Source organism: Pipistrellus hanaki (genome assembly GCF_964339955.1).
Source record: "Pipistrellus hanaki genome assembly, chromosome: 11".
Taxonomy (NCBI): Eukaryota; Metazoa; Chordata; class Mammalia; order Chiroptera; family Vespertilionidae; genus Pipistrellus; species Pipistrellus hanaki.
The window spans coordinates 68237109-68262082 of NC_140513.1; the positions used below are offsets into that span (position 1 = coordinate 68237109).

Here is a 24974-nt window from a genome sequence, read left to right on the forward strand (position 1 = left end):
AAAAGTAAAAGCAGTCAAATTAAAACGCGTAACATTATGTTAGTTTTCTGTTTTTGCCTTTCTTATTCTTATATACATAGATTTTCTGAGCCTCTTTTAACAGCTTTTCTACACTTCTATTCTTCCAGTTCTCCACCTGTGCAGTTTTCTTGAGATGTCAGGCCAACTATTGGTGACAAAATGTAATATTTAATATTTCTTGGCCCAACAGGTCCATTTTGGAAGAAAATTGAGCAGTGTCTTACAAAACTAAATATATTTTTACCATATGAACCAACAATCATACACACAGGAGTTGAAAACTTATGTCTAACAAAAACGCACACTTTGAAACCTATATGTTCATGTTGACCAATGTCACCCCAATGAATGTAATGAAAAAAAAAATACTGCATACCAATGTTTACATCAGCGTTAGTCACAGTTGTCAAACTTGGAAGCAACCAAGATGCCCTGAGGTAGAGGATGGGTAAATACTGTGGAGCATCCAGACAATGGAATGCTATTTGGCATCAGACAGAAGTCATGAAAGACAATGAGGAATTGGAAATACATATGGCAGTTGACCCTAAAACAACACGGGTTTGAACTGCATGGGCCTGCTTATAAGCAGACTTTTTCAATAAATACCTCTACTGGGGTATTTTGTTATATTTTTATTATTGATTTTAGAGAGAGTAGAAGGGAGGAGAAAGAGAGAGAGAGAGTGAGAGAAACACCAATTTTTGGTCCCACTTATTTATGCATTCATTGATTGATTCTTGTATGTGCCCTGACTGGGGATCAAACCCACAACCTTGGCATATCAGGATGATGCTCTAAGCAACTGAGCTACCCAGCCAGGGCCATGATCTGTAATTGGAAGTCAGTGGATGTGGAGGACTGACTGTCTGCATTGATCTATGACATTTTATCTAAGGGACTTGAGCATCTGCAGGTTTGGGCATCTACGGGGGTCTTGGAACCAACCCCCCTTGGATATTGAGGATAAAGTTTAGGGGGAGTCAACGTTATGGGAGGATTTCCGACTGCATTGTGTGTGGGGGCCTAAGTTCTACATTGTTTAAGGATCAACTGTAGTAACTGAAAGAAGACAACCCACCAAGTCTACATATTGTATGATTCCAACCATATGACATTCCGAAACAGGCAAAACTATGGAGACAATAAAAACAAAATCAGTAGTTATAAGGGTTGGGTGAGAGGGAGAGATGAACACATGAAGCACATAGGATTTCTGGGGCAGTGAAACAGTGCTGTATGATATTACAATGGGTACCTGTCTTTACACATTTGTCAAAACCCACAGAATGTACAGCCCAAGAGCGAACGGTAATGTAAATGACAGACTTGGTGATAATGATGAGTAGATGCAGGTTCATTGGTAGTACCAAACGCACGCTCTGGTGCGGGATGTTAATGCTGGAGAAGACTGAGTTTACAGGGACCGGGATGGGCAACTCTTCCTATTTTCTGTCAATTTTGCTGTGAACCTAAAACTTCTCTAAAAAATACAGCCCATTTAAAAAAAAATTATATTTAATTCCCACTTATATAACAGGTAACAGGGGTTTTGTTCAATTTATTTAATTATATAATTCTCTCTTTCCCTTTTGTGAGAATTTTGATTACTTCTTTGCTTTATCCTGCAGAAGACATATAATAGTCTTGAAATCACAATGCTAATACTGGCTACTACTACTAACATTATTAAAAAGACTTTAAGATTTCGTAGTATTCTTTTTTTTTTTTTCTAATCAAAATACCCTTCTAGGGATATAGAGTAAAAATGCTATGTTTTAGAGTCATTTGAAATAGCTCTTTAATATGTGGATATGCCATCAGCTTGAAATACAGCTATGTTCATTTATGTTTATTTTTTTTTTCAATTAAGGGATTATATTACAATTGAATTAGCCAACTAAAAGGCTCATACTAGAGTCAAAATTTACTTTCCTACTTAACTCTGTGGTTTTCTCTCAGTTTGTCCAGTTTTTTCAAACAGAAGAGTTCACTGGACCTATGACATAGTAGGTGCTAAATAAGTGAGTGTTGATTATTAAATGGATGAGTGAGTAAACAAATAGACTTACCATCTTTACTTCTCTTCAGTGATGGATTTCCCAACAATCCAAACAACTAGATTACAATTCAACATGAAATGAGAATGTTTCCCTAAATCCAAGAATTCCTGCATTTCAAACTGGCTTTTACATACTGATGAAACATTATTTCTTCATCTGTTTACTAAATTGTTGTTTACTACTTACTAACTTCATAAAGAAACACTCAATGACATGGACCGGCACGTTTTAAAGAAAGAATAAAAAGGTTGGTTCCCTTTGCCAGGCTGATGTGGCTCAGTGGTTAAGCATCTACCTATGAACCAGGAGGTCAGGATTGATTCCCCCACAGGGCGCATGCGGGGCTGCTAGCTCAGATCCCCAGTGTGGGGCATGCAGGAGGCAGCCCAGCAATGATTCTCTCATCACTGATGTTTCTATGTCCCTTTCCCTCTCCCATTCTCTCTGAAATCAATAAAAAATATATATGCATATTTTAAAAATGTAACTCTACACTTAAGATCTGTATAGTACACCATTAATGATTACTTGGGAAAGAAAGTGTCAGGGACTGGGTTAAAAACGGAATATAAGCTAACACAGTAGCAATGCTATTGGATCCCATATATGGTTGTCCTGGGTAAGGAAATCCTGGGCACCTGGTTCTCCTGAGAAAGAACTCAGGTCAGTTGGAGAGACTGCTTTCTTCCTAAATAACCCTTGTCTCCCCTTGGACCCATCTTACTCTTCCTACCAGGAGTGTTTCTGTCAGCAACTCCCAGGCATCCAGACCTGCGGGGCGGGGTGGAAACCGAAAGCCGCACATCCTCACCTCGGAGCCGCTGGATGCAGCAGCTCAACCCGGTGACCCACTCCGTGAGCAGCCCGCTTCCCGGCGCCCTGTACCTCCCACTGCGCCCGGCCTCCACAAGCCCCGCCTCCCACTGCGCCCGGCCTCCACAAGCCCCGCCTCCCACTGCGCCCGGCCTCCACAAGCCCCGCCTCCGAAAGCCCCGCCTCCGCAAGCCCGGCCTCCACAAGCCCGGCCTCCGCAAGCCCCGCCTCCGCAAGCCCCGCCTCCGCAAGCCCCGCCTCCACAAGCCCCGCCTCCGCAAGCCCCGCCTCCACAAGCCCGGCCTCCACAAGCCCCGCCTCCGCAAGCCCCGCCTCCACAAGCCCCGCCTCCCACTGCGCCCGGCCTCCACAAGCCCCGCCTCCGCAAGCCCCGCCTCCGCAAGCCCGGCCTCCACAAGCCCGGCCTCCGCAAGCCCGGCCTCCACAAGCCCCGCCTCCGCAAGCCCCGCCTCCACAAGCCCCGCCTCCGCAAGCCCGGCCTCCACAAGCCCCGCCTCCCGCTCGCCTGGCCTTCACAAGCCCCGCCTCCGCAAGCCCCGCCTCCGCAAGCCCGGCCTCCACAAGCCCCGCCTCCACAAGCCCCGCCTCCGCAAGCCCGGCCTCCACAAGCCCCGCCCCCCGCGCACTCCGCCTCCCAAAGCCGCCCCCAGCCCTCCGCTGAGCCCCGCCTCCCCGTGACCCTGTGCCCACCTCGGCGCCTCCGTGTCCCACTCACTCGGGCCCACGAAGCCAGGGCGCGATGGCCGCCCCGGTCCTGGCCCCGATCACGCGGCAGGTCAGCGGCCGCACCGCCACAGTCCCGGTCCCGGGCGGCCCCGCCGCTGCTGCGCTGGTCCCGAGCGGCCCCGCGCGCGGGCAGCCCCTGGCCGCCGCCGTGGCCGGGCTTCCGGTGCTGGACTCGGACGGGAGGCGGGTGCCGTTCGGCGCGCTGTTCCGGGAGCGCCGGGCCATCGTGGTCTTCGTGCGGGTGAGCGCGGGCGGCGGCCCGACCGGCGCAGGGACCTCGGCCGCAGCTGGGGTGGAGGTGGCCTCCCCAGCCCGGGCGGGGAGACCCTTCGGGCCCCGGAGGGCGGGGTCCAAGGCGGACTCCGCCCGGCCCTTCCCATGGCCGCCCCCTAGGGGCGTCCGACCGCGCCGGCGAGGCCCCGTCTTCAGCCTGAGGAGGCCGAGGGAACGGGTGCGGCCCGGCTTTAAAGTGCATCGGGCGCCGCGATACCTTTTCCACCCAACCGGGGCGCTGGGTTAGCACCCTTCCCACCCAACCGGGGCGCTGGGTTAGCACCCTTCCCACCCAACCGGGGCGCTGGGTTAGCACCCTTCCCACCCAACCGGGGCGCTGGGTTAGCGCCCTTCCCACCCAACCGGGGCGCTGGGTTAGCGCCCTCTCCACCCAACCGGGGCGCTGGGTTAGCACCCTTCCCACCCAACCGGGGCGCTGGGTTAGCACCCTTCCCACCCAACCGGGGCGCTGGGTTAGCACCCTTCCCACCCAACCGGGGCGCTGGGTTAGCGCCCTCTCCACCCAACCGGGGCGCTGGGTTAGCACCCTTCCCACCCAACCGGGGCGCTGGGTTAGCGCCCTTCCCACCCAACCGGGGCGCTGGGTTAGCACCCTTCCCACCCAACCGGGGCGCTGGGTTAGCACCCTTCCCACCCAACCGGGGCGCTGGGTTAGCACCCCTCTCCACTCAACTGGGGCGCTGGGTTAGCACCCTTCCCACCCAACCGGGGCGCTGGGTTAGCGTCGTGCGAAACGAAGCTCTTGGTCTTTGCGGAACCCGGAGGGTGTCCCTCGCTAACTTGTTCTTTTTGCCGGTTGGGGTCCCAGCATTTCCTGTGTTACACCTGCAAGGAGTACGTGGAAGATCTGGCCAAAATCCCCAGGAGTTTCCTACAAGTAAGTCTCCTGAGCGTGAACAGCAGCGTGCCCGCCTCCGGGACCCTGTGCCGGTCGCCGCATTGATAAGCAGCGCAGCGGGGGTCGGCGAGGAGCCGCTTATCCCTGTTATCAGCTTCCCGGCCTCCCCAGCGCCCCCTAAGGGAGGGGCGCATTAGAGACCCATCCCCTTCTCCATGTGCTGGTTACTGCGGCTTATAAACTTGCTGACCACAGGAATGCTTTGGTGTTACCTAATAACGTGCCTATCCACAAAAGTTGAATGATAATGACCAAAAACACAAATGCTGGCAATTATTGAGATTTCTTTCCTTTATTTTGTAATAAGAACACCACATAGTTGTTCATTATAGGAAAATACTAATATAGCTTAAAAGTGAAAAATTGTATTAGTAATGGGGTGCACATTCCACATCCCTATGACAACCAAACACGTGTGTTTTTCATCAGGCACATACATGGAGATTTGTCCCCAGGTGAGCTTTCGAGTGAAGGCATTGGGCAGCCTTTGTAAAACTCAGATCTTGGTTCCCCAGACCTTACCATTGGGATGTGAGAAAATAAAACTGATGAAATAATACTACTTTAATCATTTTTATTCTTTGCTAAAATATTTTTATTGATTTGTTTTAGAGAGGAAGGGAGAGGGAGAGAGAAACCTCATGAGGAGAGTGAAACATCAATAGGCTGCCTCCTGCACGCCCCCTAGCGGGAACTGAGCTCACAGCCTTTTGGTGCTAACTGCAGGACTATTTTTTTAAGTACACCTTTGGGGGAGTGTAGAGAATTATTGACTACTGTATATTAAAGTTCTTTCTTAGCAAAAGATCATCAGAATGAAACAGTTTACCGTACATTTCTTTGACTCACACACTTTTCCCATTTATTCCATCCTTCCAGAAGCCTATAGAGGCTTTGGAATGGAATGGGTGAGGGGAAGTTGTAGGAAACATAATTTCTAATAGTATTTATATGTACCTATGTTTTTTCTCCTGAAGGAAGCAAATGTCACCCTTATAGTGATTGGACAGTCATCCTACCATCATATTGAGGTAAATGTATAACAAATTGAAAAATTAGCAGATTAAAACTAACAGACATAGCAAGAATATGATTTGAACCACTAAATGTAGGTTATATTTACTGAAATTAAGTTATATTATAATTACTTTTCTCTCACTTTTTTCTTATAAAGATCTCACATATTCTCTTTTTTGTAGCCTTTCTGCAAACTGACTGGGTATTGTCATGAAATCTACGTTGATCCTGAGAGAGAAATTTATAAAAGATTGGGAATGAAAAGAGGTGAAGAAGTTACCTCCTCAGGTAACTTACACATGACATGTCTCAAGTAGAAAACACTAATGATATATTTTTTACATTTGAATCTACATGCTTAGGGAAGCAAATGGCAAGTCAATAACTCAGACTGTTTTTTATGATTCCTGTAAACGGTCCAGATAGACCAGACCCTAAAAGATTCCTTTCTGGGGGTGTAATGACATGGAAAGCTGAGAAGTACTAAACATAAAGTGCTGTGGTGTGTGTGTGTGTGTGTGTGTGTGATGAAAAATATTTTAACAGATATTGCAGTGCTAACCCCAACTAATAGAAGTGAGAAAAATGGCTTTTACGTGTTTTTAAAATGAGTACATTTTACTTTTATGATTAAAAGAAAATTATTGCTTAAACTAATATATTTTTACTAGGGGCCCAGTGCACGAATTCATGCACCTTGAAAGGAACTGTGAGCCGAGAGGCTGTGGTGGGCAGAGGGGCGAGTCTCAGCCCATCCTATGCGCGCACCCCCCCCTCCTTCTGCCACTGCCGTCTCCTGTCTGCCAGCAGCCCCACCCCTGCCACCACTGCTCCAGCCGCTGACGGCACTGACTCCTCTCATATCTGCTGACCGTGTGGAGCGATTAGGGCCGGTGCCAGCAGGCACCGTCAGTAGGTGTGAGTGAGGGCTGCTACTCCTATCACTCCTCAGGAGCAGGGGGAGGTGGAGAAGCCATCTGAGGCAATCAGGGCCAGCAGCTGCCACACGTACCTGCTGATGGCACCGAGCGATAGAAGCTGGCAGCGGGTGCCAGCAGTGGGTGCGATTGGTGGCTCTGGTGCTGGCACTGGGTACAAGTGGGGTCGGTGCCGACAGCAGGTATGAGTATTTGGTGGGACCACGGGGCACGGGAGCAAAGAATTTACAGTAACCACCAGAGGCTCACCCTGATGATAGCGACCGGTGCCCCATCTTGGTCTGGTGCCCCCACTCTCCTGCTCCACCATCTCGCCACGGCTGATGCCCAGCATGTTTTGCGCGAGCCCCCTGGTGGTCAGGGCACGTCATAGCAACCAGTTGTTAGGTTGTTCAGTTGTTCTGCCAATTGGTCTGTTTGCATGTTAGGGTTTTATATATATAGATACCTTATCTTCATGACTTTGAATACTTTATGTCCTTTCATTGATGAAATCTTGGTTTCATTTGAAGCCCAACTCAAAGGGGCTCTTAGTAGCTCTTTGATTGGGAGTAAATGCTCCCCTCACTGTATATAACGGCACCTTGTATTCCTTGTATACTTAGTTACTGCGTGTAAAGTGGATGGGAGTGTAGTTAGCTGAAGAGTTTGATGTATGTGGTCCACATTCCCTGCCCTTAGCACAGTTCTTTATAATTAATAGAGCTTGGCCAGCGCCAGGTGAGCTGCTAACCTGCGGTTTAGGTGTGAAGAACTTGGCTCTGAGATGCCAGTAAGAGATCTCGAACTCGGATCATTCATCTCCACAAACATTATTGAGCTCTGGCTAGTGACAACTGCTGTGCTGGCGCTCCAGGGGGTGGTGGTAGAAGACAGGCATAGCCCTGCCCTCTGGCACATCCTCTGCCCTGAGAGCCAGAAGCAAACAGCTCATTCTGATCCAGGTGGAGGGTTTGTAAGAGAGGAAAGCATGTGCTGGGGATACCTGCACCAGAAAAGCAAGGGGAGAGTGTATGTGGAAAAGCTTCTCAGAGGAAGTGGTCCAAGCTCACTTTTTAAATGTTATTGATTTTTTTTTTTTTTTTTGGAGAGAGGAAGAGAGAGGGAGTGAGATATAGAAATATTGATTGGCTGCTTCCTGCATACCCCCTACTGGGGATCAAGCCCCCAACCCAGGCATAGCTTTCATGATGGTACCCAGTCAGTTGCAGGAATGGACCCCGTGACCTCTTGGTGCATGGGAGGAAGCTCAATCCCCTGAGCCACACCGGCCAGGCTAAGCTCACTCTGGGGAAGTCCAGGTCCCTGCATCTGGCCAGAGTCTAAAAGGCAGTTTGGGAATTGGTGTGAGCCAAGGGGCAGGATGTGGGCCAATTCATGGGGTGTATGGGGTGACTGTTCTGGAGGCAGTGTGCGGGTGGGGCTCGTACAAGTACTTAAAGTGGACAAGTTATGACACAGTCACACTCCAGGGTGGAGGAGGGACTGGAACCACCACCAGAGCCAGTGATGAGTGAGAAGGTTGTAATGAAGGGTGGGAAAGAAGTGAGGCCTGAAGTCCTAGGAGTGGGTCACAGGAGGGGACAGAGTGGGAAACTATTTATGAACAAGTTAACATGACCCATTTCTAACGCTTTTAAAGAAAGCAGCTTAAACTTCACGAAAGCTGTTGGTGAGCTGGCATAGACACTGAGTTCGCACCTTTTCTCTCTGTAGTGAAGGAACTGTCAGAATGCCGGAGTGGACTCACTCTTGGATAGGCTGATTTCCGGTGCCGCAGTGAAGTCTCAGTGTGTGTGTGTGTCTCTGTCTCACTTAGCACTTTAGATGTAAACTGTGAGTTTCCCTTCAGTAGCACCTCCCCATACATTGCCTCAAGATAAGGATTTGAATCCTAGACAAAACATATCCTGTGATTACAAGAGTGGGTCTAGTCACATTTTTAAGCCTCTTTGGCCTGTGTTAAAATACTATATTTCCAAACAGAAAATATTAGGTTCTTATAATTTTAAAAATTCCTTCCTGAAACAGTATAAATCTCAGTCAAATTCAAAATAGTCCTCCTTGGGATCAACACACTAAAAATACTATACAGCTATAAATTTATTTTATTGTTATTTTAATCCTCACCCGAGAAGTGAGGACATTTTTTCAATTGATTTTAGAGAGAGTGGAAGAGAGGAGGAGAGAGAGAGAAACATTGATGTGACAGAGACACGTCCATTGGTTGCCTCCCAGAGGGGTGTGTTGAATGGAGAAGAGACCACCCAAGAGGCAGAGACCCCTACCCGGGAAACAACTCCAAATAGCCAATTGCGGAGTCAAATAACAAATTTATTACAGATTCGAATCTGGGCTGCCGCCGCCAGGATGGAGCAGGCAGAGACAGTAGCCAGCAGCCAGCAGTTACAAATCCAGCTTTTTATATACATTTCAAAAAAAGGGGGGTGGAGGTCCACGGGGCTGGAGCTGACTGGTTTCTATATTGCTTAACCTTGCGGTTGTATGTATCGGCCAGATGGCCTAATCTCCCTTCTTGGTTCATTCTGTTCTTTTAGCCTTGACTAGCCCAGACTGTTGATTTGGCCTTCAGGTCCAGGAGGGGGAGGGATGAGTAACTTTCTACCCTCCAGGCAAGGTCAGTAATTTCCCACTCCTCAGCAAGTAATCAAAGGCCGAAGTCAGATAGCAAAGCTAAAATTCAAACAGCAGTTTTTACCAAAGTATGGTTGCCACTATATTTCATTCCCCACTGGTTTTTTTGTACAAGAGTCAAATCATTGACTCATCCTACTTCCTTGCTCTCTAGTCCCCTAGCACATTTAGCCTTACTTAGCCCCGGACTTTCTCACTTGGTTAGTAAAAATGTTTTTACAGTTATCAAAACCTCTAGTACTACAGTTCCTATTAGTACTGTCCTTACTGAAGTCCAATTCCCCTCCTGGCATCAAGTCTCCTCTTGGCCTGTGTGGAGACCAGGCTAGAGATCTCACAGGTGAGACTGCTGGTTGCCAGGATCCAGGTTGTTTTCTGTGCAGGAGCTGGGAGGGGTGTAGCCAGGTCTGGGTGCCGTCTACTTCAACAGCCGTGGGCGTGCTCAGGATAACAGTGTAGCGTCCCTTTCAGGTTGGAGTGAGTCTTTGGGCAGTGAACTTCTTTACCCACAGAGTCTCCAGGCTGGATGAGGTGTACAGGGTCCGCGGGGGACACTGGCAGTGTATCTGGAACAAGCTTATGCATGGCTTCTGGGTAAATTGTAGAGCCTGTAAGGACTTGAGCAAGGGAATGGTTATGAATTCTAGCTTTCAGTTTCTCCCTGACCCCAGGAAGGTTGGAGGGAGGTCTACCATACACAATCTCAAAAAGAGGGGGGGAAACCATCCCAGTAGGAGATACACCAGGCCTATAATAGGGCGAAGGGCAGGGGGTTGGTCCAATTTTCACCGGTTTTTAGGACAATTTTAATCAAACCTTTTAGAGTTCTACTCATGCCTGTCCTAAGACTTGAGCTATACTTTGAGATACCTTGCTATAAAGACTGGGCTGTCATCTGATCCTATGACTACTGGCAGCTCGAATCTAGGTATAATCTCCTGGAGTAATTTCTTGACTACTACAGAGGCAGTTTCTATCCTACGCTTCAACTTAATCTGAGAAGGTGTCTATAAAAACTAGCATATACTTATACCTTACTTAAGCTTCGTAGTATCTGCCTCACAGAAATTCAGAAGTCTTGATGATACCTAAGTGGGTAACCTGGCGTGACTGGGCAACTAATATCTGACTTAGAGCCTCTGGGACCAACAGTCTGTCATCTGGTAGGGTCCACCAACCATCTGGTCCTTCGATGACTTTCTTCTGTTCAGTCAATTCTTCCTCTTCTTTGGTGTAGGTTGGGGTCTGTCAGGGTTACTAAGACTTGTAAAGGCCCCACTGGTTTTGGGGCATCTTCCTTTGCAGTTTGGTCTGTGGCTCTATTTTCTCTGGCTTTAATTGTCTTCCCTTTCTGATGTCCTTTGCAGTGCACTATTGCAACTGCTTTTGGGAGTCAGATGGCCTCAAATGATGGCCACTGCCCAGAGGCACACTGGCCACTCTGCTGCCACAGTGTCTAGTCTCTTAGACAGATAGGCCACAGGTCTCTTCCAGGGACCTAGAGTCTGAGTGAGAATCCCTTTGGCAATGCCTCTTACCTCACTCACGTGAAGGTGGAAGGGCTTCGTGACATCTGGCGAGACTAGGGCAGGTGCTGAGATGAGAGCCTTCTTTAGCTCCTCAAAGGCCCGTTGTTCTACTTCAGTCCAGTTTAGCGGCTGCGTTTCTCCAGTACGTGTTCCTTCCTAGGTCCACAGTCCTTCTTGATGTCCAAGGAAAACAGTCAGTTTGTCTGGTGGCTCCCTGGACTGATATCTTCCTAGAGGTCCCATCAGCTCTGTCAAGACTGAATAAACTGCCCAGTGCTCACCAGGAAATTAATAGCTTTGCCTCTCACTTGTAAGGTTACCCTTGGGAGCTTAATTGAAAGGAGCCCTGGTCTCGTCAGGGCTCGAGGTTAAAAACCCTTGGAATCTAAGTCTCCCTTTCTTTCAGATTGTCTCTGTCTCTTCTGGCCTCACCTTCTGTCTCTCTCCCTCTCTAATCTCTGTCCTTTCCTGACTCTAGCTTATATCTCTCTTCCTCCCTTTCTCACATACATACTTACACTTATACATTCATATCACTTTCTCTTCCAATCTTTGTTTCTGCTTCTGTCTAAATCCTTCCCTCTCGGACTCCCAGAGTCTTTTTTCTTTCCCTCTCTCCCTGTTTCTCCTTCTCATCACATGCACAACTTTCATAAAAACTTAAACCTTCTTTCTATGTCCTTCAAAAATCTACAACCATACCTCAAATCTTCCTACAGATAAAGATCTCAGATTCTGATAAGACTGAAAAGGGGAACAGGAGAATTTTAACTGTGCCTTTAAGTCCCCTAATAGAACACGGTGAAAAGTGTCCAAGCAGTCATGGGGGGTTAAACCATGTTTTCACATTGTTTTAACACAATTCCAAATAAATTATAAACCTTTGTGATGAAGTCTACTTAAATCTATAAAGTAGGCACACATGACTGAAACCAAAAATGATTCCCAAACAAAATACAAGGTGTAGGTACAAGCCCAAGTTCAAGCTTACAATGCAATTAGAAATGATAACAATGGCATATGAGAAAAGCAAAACAAAACAAATTAATATGGCTATCACTTTTTCTACATTAAGAGAAAAACATATGACTTGGCTTACTTCTTTACAAGAGGTACACTATAAATTCCCAGCAAATTTACTTAGGTCTGTATGAAACAATCTGGAGAGGGCTCAAGCATCATATAGATTCCTCATCTGACAAATGAGAATAAATCAATCCTTGAGATCTTTGATCATTACTGCTTATTCTTAACACATGTAATACAGTTTAGCCTGCCATATTCTAGGCATTTAGTTACTGCAATTAACTTTTCCTAATTTTAATTTATACTTTGAACTTTTAAACTGGCAAGTAAAATATATTTGGCTTTTTTTTTTTTTTTTTTTCCTTCAGATTAATAACATTATATTTCTCAATCATAATTTATACTTAAGTAGCTATATGACCCTGCTTAGCTGATACCAATGACAAAGACTAAACATTGTAAGCAAGGCCATCGGGGCATCTTCACCATGGAATTACCTGCCACTCCCGGTAGATCACTAGAGTAGCATTCAAATGCAAATGAACACATTCTTTAGCTGAAGACTCCTAGCCATTCCTGTAAACTTGTTACCAGTATCATCTAGGTAGTTTCTGCCTCATGGTGGGGAATTTCAAAAGCTGGTGGGGAATTATCTGCTGCCTCCAGCTATTCAAAACAACCCCTGGAGGGGATAGACACCAGGTGGGCTGAAGCAGGGAGTACACGGGTCCGAGGGGTCCCAGGTGTCGAAGGAGGTGCTTCCACCAGGGCTTTTTCATTTGGCAGTCCACCGCTTGCCTCTTGCTAGCAAAGGTGCCATGGGGGAACTGGTGACCCCTACACTGCAATCACACTCCCTGAACTTTCTGACAAGCTCTTACTGATTTTAAAATTATAACCTAAGAGTTGATATACACAAGGACCAAGTGGCCCACAAAATATTTTCCTTTTCTTTTAAAGATTTTACAATGTAAACTTAAATGGCCAATTGAAACAAACAGTTCTGAGACAGTTCCTCCACCACTGATCAGACTGGGTGGTGGCAGACATAAGATTCATTTAGGTTTTTTTTTTTTGTACCACAATTGTTACAATTTCATACCTTCCAATCAATAAACATAGACATAAATATTGTTAGGTGGGCTGATACCCCTCTGATAGAAAGCAAAGCACCCCTGGGAAAAAGGAATCCCAGTGGCCACTCGGGGCAGTTTGCTAGCCATCAGAGCACTCAGCTTTAAACAAATTAAAGGTTTCTTTCCCAATTTTCCTTGTCAAGGAGACAACCACACTCCTTTAGCCATTTGGGGTTATCAAAAAGAACATCAATCCAAATATCAATGTAGGGAATTTGATTCAGATGCCCAGGGCTTCCATAGACTATCCGCCGGACTCCCGTACAGGGCCCCATTTCTAGGGTCCCTGTTGAAGGCCAATCAACCCCAAATCTCGGCCACACCAACTTACAGAGTCTCCAGAGAGTGAAGGCATCTATAGAAACACCATAGCCTTCACCCTTTTCTGAAGTCAGAAAAATTTTTTAATCATACATTCAAGGGGACTTAGGTGATTCTCCTTCGAGTTTCCTTGCCCCATTTCTCTCTTTCTTCCCAATCTATAAACAGTTAGGCAACAAATAAGTCCAAAACAAGGACGACAAGTAACATTCCTAGAAACACAAAAAACCAGACATACCACAGTATCTCTTTCACACTTCCACCCACTCAAACATCAAGAAACCAAGACCGCAGGTGGGGCGTCCCCCACTCCGGCCGGATGTGAGAACTTCTGGCAGCGTCCCGCCGTTCTCTGATCCCAAACGCTCGCGAGCAACCAAGAACAAGAAACACAAGGAACAAATGAGGCCTCTACTTACCGGTGCCGTTCAAGTAGTCCGGACGACAAGAATGGGGCGTCTGCCCGTCTGGGGGTCTCTATCATCCCGGACGAGCCCCCAAATGTTGAATGGAGAAGAGACCACCCAAGAGGCAGAGACCCCTACCCGGGAAACAACTCCAAATAGCCAATTGCGGAGTCAAATAACAAATTTATTACAGATTCGAATCTGGGCTGCCGCCACCAGGATGGAGCAGGCAGAGACAGTAGCCAGCAGCCAGCAGTTACAAATCCAGCTTTTTATATACATTTCAAAAAAGGGGGGTGGAGGTCCACGGGGCTGGAGCTGACTGGTTTCTATATTGCTTAACCTTGCGGTTGTATGTATCGGCCAGATGGCCTAATCTCCCTTCTTGGTTCATTCTGTTCTTTTAGCCTTGACTAACCCAGACTGTTGATTTGGCCTTCAGGTCCAGGAGGGGGAGGGATGAGTAACTTTCTACCCTCCAGGCAAGGTCAGTAATTTCCCACTCCTCAGCAAGTAATCAAAGGCCGAAGTCAGATAGCAAAGCTAAAATTCAAACAGCAGTTTTTACCAAAGTATGGTTGCCACTATATTTCAGGGTGTGCTTCTCAGCAGAGACTGTTAAATTCTAGGCTCTTGAACCTCCTTCAGTTGAAGTTCTAACAATTCAGAAATACCAAATGACCTCTTCTTGGACAGGAGGAGATAGTTTCGATTTCTGAATATTTATTGTAGGTTAAGAATCCTATAAAACAGTAAAATTTAGTTGTCTTCAAGTGAATGCTCCTGTGTTTGTTTCTTGGTAAGATGACTGCATTCTGATGTAAACATGAAAGAAATGGAGGAGTTCATGAGATGGAGGAAAATAACAGGAATCTGGGAATACTAAGAAATCAGGCAATTGGCCCAGGCTGGGTAGCTCAGCTGGTGAGAACATCGTCCCCATATGCCACAGCTGCAGGTTCGATCTCTGGTCAAGGCACATACAAGAATCAACCAATGAATGCATGAATAAGTGGAACAATTCTCTCCCCCCACCCCTTCTTCCGTCCCTCTCTCCCTTCTGTCCTCTCCTCCCTCCCTTCTTCTTTAAAGTCAAGAAATAAAAAAGTTTAAAAAGATATCCTCACCCAGGGACACTTTTGCCCCCAGGGGACATTTGACTTTGTCTGGAGAATTTTCATTCCTCACAACTTGGTGGGTCATCTAGTGGGTGTAGATGGCAAGGGGGCTGCTAAGCACACTACATCGCACAGGACAAAGAATGATCTCGTCTGAAGCATCAGTAGTGGAAGGCTGAGAAACCGTTCTTTGAAGGAAAAATAGACAAAAGTTAAGATGACACACAAGAAAGAGAAGGAGCAACGTTACCTTTTTAATATCTAATCGAATATAAACTGATAGCATCTAAAGACACTTTCTAATATTTCAGGACCGAGCCCCCATATAAAGTCAAACATCCTCTCAGGAAGCGTTTGGAGCCTGTGGCGGGCGGTGACCGGCCCTCTGTTTGATTTCCAAGGAGATCCAGTTCAACAAGGCGGGACCCTCATTGTAGGTCCAGGTAAGCATCAAAGCCCAGAACCAAAGGGCACATCGTGTGCTTTAGAAGTCCAGGGGCTACCTGCTTTCTTTGTAAAACAGCGAGCACGTAAAAATGGGCAGCTTGCCATGGTAGCAGTCAGGATGCTGTGCTTTCTCAGGGACACCTTGTGCTTTCAAAGGCTTGTGTGTATTTTGATGTCTGTCTGTTGGATGTAATGTGCCCATCATTCCAGGCCCCAGGGTCTTCAGGTATTTGGGACAGGAAGTCAGCGGTGGTTTGGTGGACTCTAAATGGCTATAACACTTGAAAGAAACTCAATGGAAGCCCTGGCCAGGTGGCTCCATTGGTTGGAGCATCATCCTGTACACCAAAGGGTTGTGGATTAGATATATGCTCAGGGCACATACCTAGTTGTGGGTTCGATCCTTGGTCGGTGTGTGTATGGTATGCAACTGATGGATATTTTCCTTTCACATTGATATTTCCCTCTTTGCCTCTCTTTCAAATCAAGAATAATAATAAAAAAAAATCCTTGGTCTCACTGATGTGGCTCAGTGGTTGAGCGTGGACCCATGAACCAGGAGGTCGTAGTTCAATTCCAGGTCAGGGCATATGCCCAGGTTTTGGGCTCTATCCCCAGTGGGGTAAGGGGGTGCAAGAGGCAGCCAATTGATAATTCTCTCTCATGATTGTTATTCCTCCCTCCCTCCCTCCCTCCCTCCCTCCCTTTCCCTGAAAATCAATAAAACCATTAAAAAATAAATAGAAACATATCCTTGAGTGAGGATTGGGAAGGGAAAGGGAAGTTCAGTGGAGGTGAACATTCCAAATAGGAGGAAGTCATCAGCACTTCTTTGGGTCAGTAGATGAGTGAACCTGGGCAGTTCTCTCTAACAAAATGAGGAGATTTGGTCCATTCGAAAAGCACATCAGCCTCAGGACAGCGCATTCAATAACAGTCACAAAAGCCCATGCTTCCACGGCTTTATTGATCAGTTTGGAGCACCTGGAACTCCTTTGGCTTCACTCTGCTCAGTGGGTGAAGGCTGAATCTCGGCCACCTCCCTGGACCGCAGTCAGGGACAAACACTCACAGTGACAGTGCCAAAAAGCAGTTATAAACTGTTTTCTGGGTTCTTCTTCCTCTTTAAAATGGTCCAGGTTAGTGAATGTAGCTTCTAAGAGTTATAAAATTCACACTTACTTTAATCCATTCTAGATAGCTAGAAGGAACTTAGAGGATTTTTGTCCAAACAGTATGATTTTGGGCCTGTTGTGTGTGGAGCACTACAAGCTAAACTCTGTTACTTAAGCTCCCTTTCCCTCTCGGTGCACACCAGTTAGACCCGCGAGATGAAGCCATGTTTATGAGGAGTCCTGTAATTCACCCGGAACAACAGTAGCCACGTTTCCGATGGACTGGTTTCCGTCCTCAGGTTGGACGGTGTTTTCTGAGACCCTCCTCTCCATGTCTCGGTGCCACCGGCCCCCACGTTCAGTGTGTAAGGATGAGAGCGCAGGGAGAGTGTCCTTTGTGTCCAAGTTGGGAACCACTTACTAGGAGATTTTCTCTCTCCTGAAGAAAATAGCTCATCTAAGGAAAAAGCCAGGTAGGGGTTTATACACATCTGTATCATGGTTAAGCCAGTATTTCATTTGCTTTATTTATATTATTTGATAATAAGCCAGTTTATGATATTAAATCTCTAGTGATGACTAAAGATAGCAGATAAGTACAGTGCAAAAGACATGCCTTTAATAATGTTTCCTTAATTTATTGTTTTAAGTTAAAATTCTCATCTTGAGCCCAAGAATATAAGTAAACAGAACGGGACTATAAATTATGATTTATTTATATTTGAGCAAAGAATTGTAGACATCTAAGTGTATCCTAACTGATTGTTTTAATGTCCTTATTTTCAGCTCCTTTTGGTCTACAGTTATAATGCAGATAGCCTTTTTAAAAATATTTTTTATTTGGGGGTGGGTGAAGATGTACAAAGGAGGGGAACACCTATAATAATGTCAACATTAAAATTTTTTAACAAATAAAAATAACAGGAAAATAAAAAGATACTTGCAAAGTGAAAAGAAAAGTATCTTTTTTATTTTTAGAGAGAGAGAGGAAGAAAGAGAAATATCGATGTGAGAGTGGAACCTCAATGGCTACCCTGCACGCCCACTATGGAGCATGAAACCCTGGCCTGTGCCCTGGCCGGGAATAGTGTGGGCGATCTTTCAGTCACAGGACAGCGCCCAGCCAACCGAGCTACACCGGCCAGTGTGCACAGGACAGCGCCCAGCCAACCGAGTTACACCGGCCAATGTGCAGACAGCCTATAAATCAGTATTTGGGAGTGAATATTTTTAAGCGAGTGATTTATTCCATTATTACATTTAAGAAACAGATGTGATTTTCTAGCTTGCTATCTATGTCAGTTCCATTTTCTGCCTGTTTGACAGGATATTTTACTTAACTCTAACCTAATACAAGGCCATAATTTAAGAATGGTGCCCCTTGAATCTCATAAACATTAAGTATCACTCTTATTTAACTACATTCTTGTCATGCTTTATTACCTTAATTTAAAATTATTATGGCACTACACATAGAATATAATGTACTCTGGGTGATTAATTTTTTCCTGTGGACTAATTAAAAGTTGACAAGCGTCCTTAATTCTAGTAAGCAATAAATCCAATAGGTAATAATGTATGCCAACCTCTGCCTTTTATTCTGATTGCCTTCTAGGTCACGACATCCATTTTATACACCGTGACAGGAACAGATTGGATCACAAACCCATCAACTCTGTTTTACAGCTTGTGGGAGTCCAGCAGGTGGACTTCACAGGCAGACCTTCAGTTATCCATGTGTGACAGACAGACTGTCACATTCAAACGGACCCTCAAGACATGGCGCAAAATGTCGGAGTGTGTATCCTTGAGTAGTGTCTGGTTTGTCAGCCGTTGAGGAGCTCTGAAAACACAGAGACATGTACCAGTTGAACCGCAAGCTGAGAGGCATTGATTGTCAAAAATGTGATGTATATTTATAATTTTATGGCTTTTAAAGTTTTAAACAAATTTTATACAAATACAACTTTTTTGTGTTTTTTCTTTGTTACTCCTCACTTGAGAAAGTTTTCTCCATTCATTTCCAGAGAGAGTAGTATGGAAGGGAAGAGACACAGAGAGAGAAACATTAATTGAGAGAGACACATTGATTGGTTGCCTCCCGCATGCACCCTGACCCTGGGCGGGGATCGAGCCTGCAACCGAAGTATGTGCCCTTGATGGGAATTAAACCTGCAACCCTTCAATCTGTGGGCCAATGCTCTATATCCATGGAGCCAAAATGGCTAGGGCCAAATAAAATTTTAAAAGCCATAAAATAGTAAATACTATTCTTTATCTTATATTATGGTATATTCATTCAATGAAAGGTTTTGGAGGGGCCATAAAAGCATAAATCCTTATGAAGAACATATAAGAGGAAAGTTAAGCAATTCAACATATTTTATCCAGTGGAAAAATTTTTTTAAAAGGGTATTAAATTTTATCTATTATATAACATAATCACATTTTTATATGTATTTATATTTTTGTAAGCTTAGAAAAAAAAGAAACGGAATATTTTTAAAATTTATTGTTTTAAGCCTGATCCGAGAATATTTTTCCATCGCTTTTTTAGTTAAGAGTGGAAGAAAGGGAGGAAGGGAGAGAAAGAGAGAGAAATATCAATGTGAGATAGACACATCAGTTGGTTGCCTCCTGCATGTGCCCAACCAGGGCAGCAAACCTGCATCACAGGTATGTGTCCTTGACTGGGAATCAAACCCAGGATCCTCTGGTTCCTGCAATGACGCTCTAACCACTGAGCAACGCCAGCCAGGACAACATACCAGAATCTTGCTTGTAGGTATCTCTGTATGGCAGGATTTATTTTCTTTTTCACACTATTCTATATTTCCCAACTATTACATAGTGAGCATTATTCTTTTTTTTGGCCAGGAAAAGGTCTTTAAAAATTGCATGAACGGCCGAAACCGGTTTGGCTCAGCAGTAGAGCATCGGTCTGCGGACTGAAAGGTCCCGGGTTTGATTCCGGTCAAGGACATGTACATTGGTTGCGGGCGCATCCCCGGTAGGGGGTGTGCAAGAGGCAGCTGGTCGATGTTTCTCTCTCATCGACGTTTCTAGCTCTCTCTAGCTCTCTCCCTTCCTCTCTGTAAAAAATCAATAATATATATATTATAAATAATATATATTTATAAATAATCAATAATCAATATATATTATAAATAACATGTGTGTGTATATATATATATATATATATATATATATATATATATATATATAAACTTGAAACTAATAAGATTTGGTGAACATTGAACAACTTAAAAAAATTACATGAATGATAGTATATTCCTATGCAACAAGCTCTAGGTCCTCAATAGTGCCACTATATAGGCTGCAAGGCCATATATTTCTATCGCAATTGCTCTACTCAGAGGAAATAAAGCAAACCACACCTTTCCTATAGTCTGTTCACCCACACCCACTATCTACTACACTGGGAGTGAGGGCAATTCTCTGATTATCAGTGGAATTGAGCATCTGTCCATAAGCTTTTGGGTATTCAGGTCATTCTCTGTGGGTCACCCATTCACATCCATTTCAGTTTTCTCCTGGGTTGTTAGACTTTTCCTCACTATCTGTAAATCTGTGCACATACTGAACCCTAACTGTGTGTCGGGTACAGGCCCTGCAGACATTTCCGCTCGGTCTGCAGCTGTCTTCTCACTTGGTTGGAATGTGCTTTAGTGTTTGCCAGGTTTAATTTTAATATCAGGAAATTTTCCCTTTAAGATTTATGGGTATTTTTGTTTTATGTGAGAATTCTCTATATACAAAAATATTCTCTTTTCTTTATAAAATTGTACACTTCTCTTCCACATTTGGTCTTTAATGCATATGAGATTTACTTTGTGTGTGCTCTGAGATAGGGATTTAATTTTATTTTTTCTATAGTGAGCATTGGTCCAGAATAGTTACTGAATAATTCAATGTTCCCAATTATTCTAGTGCCTTGTCATTAAATTCAAGTTCCTACATATTAATGGAGACCTCAGAAATTCATCCTTCAGGATTTTTTTTTTTGGTGGGGGGGAGGGGGAATATACTTTAGATATTTAAGATACATATTTAAAATATGGTGGACATACCTTTTTTTTTTTTTTTTTTTTTAAGGGAATTTTAAGAATTTCTTCGTGCCGAAACCGGTTTGGCTCAGTGGTAGAGCTTCGGTCTGCGGACTGAAGGGTCCCAGGTTCGATTCCGGTCAAGGACATGTACATTGGTTGTGGGCACGTCCCCGGTGGGGGGTGTGCAGGAGGCAGCTGATCGATGTTTCTCTCTCATCAACGTTTCTAGCTCTCTGTCTCTCCCTTCCTCTCTGTTAAAAACCAATAAAATATATTTTTAAAAAAAAGAAAAAAAGAATTTCTTAGCCTTGGCTGGCTTGATAAGTGGTTAAAGCACTGAGGGTGGCGAGTTTGGTTTCTGGTCAAGGGCACATACCTGGGATGAGGTTCAATCCTTGGCCCCAGAGTGCATAAGGAAGGCAACCAATCTATGTGTCTCTCTCACATCAATGTCTCTCTCTCCCTCCTCCTCCCTTCCACTCTCTCTAAAAATCAATGGGAAAGAGATCCTCAGGTAAGGTGTTGAAGGGATGGTGTTGACTTACAATAAACAACAGGAAGAAAATGGTTTAAACTAAAAATACTTCATAACTTAAACATTTACTGTGATTTGTTTACTTTCTAGACAGCTTCCATTTCTTACCCCAAATTGCTTTTACTTAGTGGATTGTCATCCTTTATTTTTTCTAGAATCTTAATATGAAATATCCCAGAAATTCTAATAAAAATTATCTCCAAGTCAAAATACAGGATGGAGCAAAAGTAGGGGTTTATAGTTGCTTATATGGAAAAGAATACAATAATTACAAATAATAAACTCTGTTTTGTATACTCACAACTGTAAACCTACTTTTACCCTGCCCTATATTGGTAATTATTAGCAAGTATAATACTGCATTGAATTTACAATTTTTTATCTAGCATATGAAGTCATTCAAAAATATATATTTAAAGTATCCAAAAATTTGTATTTTCATGTACATATGCATGCACAATCATGTTCTTAATAAAAATAAAATTGCTCATAAAATTGAAAATTAATCAATTTTGTGCTATGTTTTATAATAAGGAAAGGCTGGTGGTAACCCAGATCCCTTTGCTTATTTTAGACTTAAAACTGCTGAGTCATAGCTTACATAAAATTTATATACTTACAAATGTACACATTTCTTCTAAAATATATAAATGTTCTTTATGTGACTTCAGGGAAGTATAGTTACATTTACAATACAGTGGTAAACTGGCTATCCAAACAAATGTTTAAACTTGTAATAGGTGTATAAAATATATAAACACTAGAGGCCCAATGCACAAAATTATGAGAGGGCACAGGGGAGGCTGAGGGACCCCACCAGTGTACGAACAGGGCCAGGGAGGGACTGTGGAAGGGCTCCAGGGCGTGTCCGGCCTATCTCGTCTCACTCAGTCCTGATCTGCAGAACCCCGGCAGCAGCTCACCTACCGGTCAGAGCACTTGCCCCCTGGTGCTCAGTGCACATCATAGTGAGTGGTTGAGCGGCCTTAGCATATCATTAGCACATTATGCTTTGATTGGTTCAATGACTGACCTGTTGACTGGACACTTTGCTTATTAGGCTTTTATATAAGATTTTCCACACCCAATAATATACTGGATTCAAAGTATCTTAAAACCTTCCTGCAATAAATACATAGAATACTGGATAAAAGAATAACATCTAACACATATATGGTGCTAATTATTTGCCAGATACTATTTCAAATGCTTTACATACAGTATGTTAGCTTTATAGAATTGATATCATCATCATTTTACAGAGAAAAAACAGCATCATTTTTAAAGCTGAGTTCATAAGAAAGTGAATAACTCCAGCAGGCTGACACTAGACACTGATGCCATGGGCTGCCCTTAGGATTGTACCCATCCCAGGAATTAGAGAAGGCTAGTCCTTGTCCAACTCCAAGGCCTTGCAGGGGAGAGTTAAAGGCTATGGCATAAAGTACAACCTGTGACTTATGTCTAAGGGCTAAAACCGTGTAAGAATAGGGTACAACAGTGTAAGAATAAGCTACCATCACACCCATCCATAGATCAAGGAACTCAGTGAGGACACGTGCTATATGCCTTCTGTAATGAACAGTTGGGGCAACAAGAATTACAACAAAATGAAAGTGAATGTTTAATATTTAAAAATCAAATGCTTTTGTTTCTCAAGATTAATGATGAGCTAGTAATTGAATAAAATTTTTGTTTTTGTTACTGTAGGAATCTCTTTCACGTCCCGCGTGGAAAGGATTCCAATTCAGGGTTCAGGTTCTGGAGAAGGGCTGCACACAAATGAAAAGAGACTTAAAAAATTCAATTTGGCGATATGGGGGGCCAGGCAGTAGTCCAACTCTAGCTGGGAGAGCGGAAACACTCCTGTGTGTTCCAGCCTCCAGCCCTGCCCTGCTAGTGTCTGTCTGCAATGACAGACAGGTTATTCTCTTAAACTGTAAGTCAACACCATCTCTTCAACACCAATGGATAAAAACCCAAACCCTCCAAACCTTCAACTCACCTTCCTGAGTGAAGAGAGATAGTGTGTTCATGACCTGGAACACTTAGCATGACCAATCTGAATGCTCCCCAAACCAATGCAGACTAGAGATGCTACAGACTCCGTGCCATCAGATGAAGAGCTCAGCAGGCTTTCTGACAGAAAAAACTTTCTGTAAACAAAGGACTTAGAATATCCAAAACAACTTTTAAAAAGACAAAGTTGCAAGATTTATGTTACCTGTTTTCAAGACTTACAGTAAGGAGACACTCTTCAAGACAATATGGCATTAGCAAAAGGATTAATAAAGATCAGAGGAAGTGAAGAGTCCAGAAATAGAGCCATACGTGGTTTACTAGCTGAGTCCCCACAGCGGGCCAAGGCAATGCAATGTGGAAAGTGTATTATCAACAAATGGTGCTGACAGGTGGGGACGCAAAGGCAGAGGGATAAACATGGCCGTGTACGCTCCTCTGCTCCCAAAACTGAGAGTCTGCAGCCAGCACAGGAGGTTAAAGGCTCTCAAACCCGGACTTCTAGGTTCAAGACTGGGCTGTCTTTTGTCCTTTGCTATTAGCAGGCCTTGCACTAAAATAAAATTTGAAACTGATCAAAGGAGAAAGCTCCTGATACACAGACAAAGACCTTGGGTTCCTAAGAGAATACTATCATAAGCTTTATGAAAATACATTTTAAAATGAAATAAGAATGAAAGCTTTCTATAAAGATGCAAGGAGAAATGTTATACTAAGAAAAAAAATACAAATTCAGTGTAGACTCATCACTAACAAACTAATTTAATTATCAAGTCCTGGCTGGTGCTTCTCAATGATTAAGCGTTGGCCCATGCATTGAAGGGTCATTGGTTTGATTCCTGGTCAAAGGCACGTCCCTCAGTTGCTGTTTCTCTCCCCACTCATCCAGCAGGGTGCGTGCGGGAGGCAAGCAGTGGATGTGTCTATCTCATCAATGTTTTTCTCTTTCTCCCAACCTTCCCCCACTCTCTCTGAAAAGCAGTGGAAAAATATCCTCATGTGAAAATGAAGGAAAAGCCGAAGCTGGTTTGGCTCAGCTGTAGAGTGTCAGTCTGCAGACTGAAAGGTCCCAGGTTCGATTCCGGTCAAGGGCATGTACATTGGTTGCCGGCACATCCCCAGTAGGGGATGTGCAAGAGGCAGCTGGTCAATGTTTCTCTCTCATCGATGTTTCTGACTCTCTATCCCTTTCTTCCTCTCTGTAAAAAAAAATCAATAAAATATATTAAAAAAAAAAAAAGAAAATGAAGGAAAAAATTAGTACTCATCAAAATGTCCATGCAAAAAGTCCTCCCAAGGCCCAACTTTATAGGTAAGTTTTATAAAGTCTAGCCATAACACAGCTTTCCCACTTAATGTTTTCTAATATTAACTTGAATTCCTATTTGCATCTAGGGTTTATATAGGAATTCAAGTTAATATCAGAAAACCCACTATATTGTTTAAAATATGTACATATTAAAGGAAATAAGTATATCTTTATTTCAATAGATACATGAATGTTATTCAATATAGTTTAATACACTTTCATGACCTAAATCCAATCCCAGCAAACTAGCACCTGAAGAGGACCTAGTTATCACGACAAAGGTCACCTGCCAAGAGCTGACAGCAAACATCACAGCTTACAGTGAAATAGAAGAATATTTCCCCAAGATTGACTGGATCTATTTCTATTTCTCTTTTTTCCCATGTAACGCAGAGCCCTCTAAACCTCATAAAAAATTACAAGACACAGTGAGGAATGGACAAGGAGCTCCCCTGACGTATGTTCATCTTCTGGGGCTCCTGGCAGAGTGTGGAGA

At 44.2% G+C, this 24974-nt stretch overlaps 1 protein-coding gene and 1 long non-coding RNA gene across 5 annotated transcripts; one reads left to right on the top strand and one right to left on the bottom strand.

The window, feature by feature from the left end:
• Nucleotides 1-3657: 3657 nt before the first annotated feature.
• Nucleotides 3658-24366, top strand: LOC311630183 (peroxiredoxin-like 2C; the record flags this gene model as incomplete). 4 transcript variants are annotated; one of them, XR_014796340.1, is made up of 7 exons in its annotated part: nucleotides 3658-3885; nucleotides 4747-4815; nucleotides 5814-5867; nucleotides 6036-6141; nucleotides 15295-15426; nucleotides 18161-19326; nucleotides 20662-24366. XR_014796340.1 is itself a non-coding variant. In XM_084899048.1 (7 exons), 6 exons carry the CDS (start codon nucleotides 3658-3660, stop codon nucleotides 16967-16969), a joined length of 714 nt encoding a protein of 237 aa, XP_084755174.1. In that variant the 3' UTR covers nucleotides 16970-17018; nucleotides 18161-18274. The 4 variants fall into 4 exon arrangements, 3 of the variants coding, with proteins under 3 accessions (XP_084755174.1, XP_084755173.1, XP_084755175.1); XM_084899048.1 differs by lacking the exon at nucleotides 20662-24366 and adding an exon at nucleotides 16845-17018 and having other exon boundaries at nucleotides 18161-18274; XM_084899047.1 differs by lacking the exon at nucleotides 20662-24366 and having other exon boundaries at nucleotides 18161-19642.
• Nucleotides 9119-13292, bottom strand: LOC311630006. The gene is made up of 3 exons (XR_014796297.1): nucleotides 11482-13292; nucleotides 10985-11431; nucleotides 9119-10063 (listed from the first exon to the last, which is right to left on the bottom strand). It is a non-coding gene; the product is annotated as an uncharacterized lncRNA (long non-coding RNA).
• Nucleotides 24367-24974: the final 608 nt, after the last annotated feature.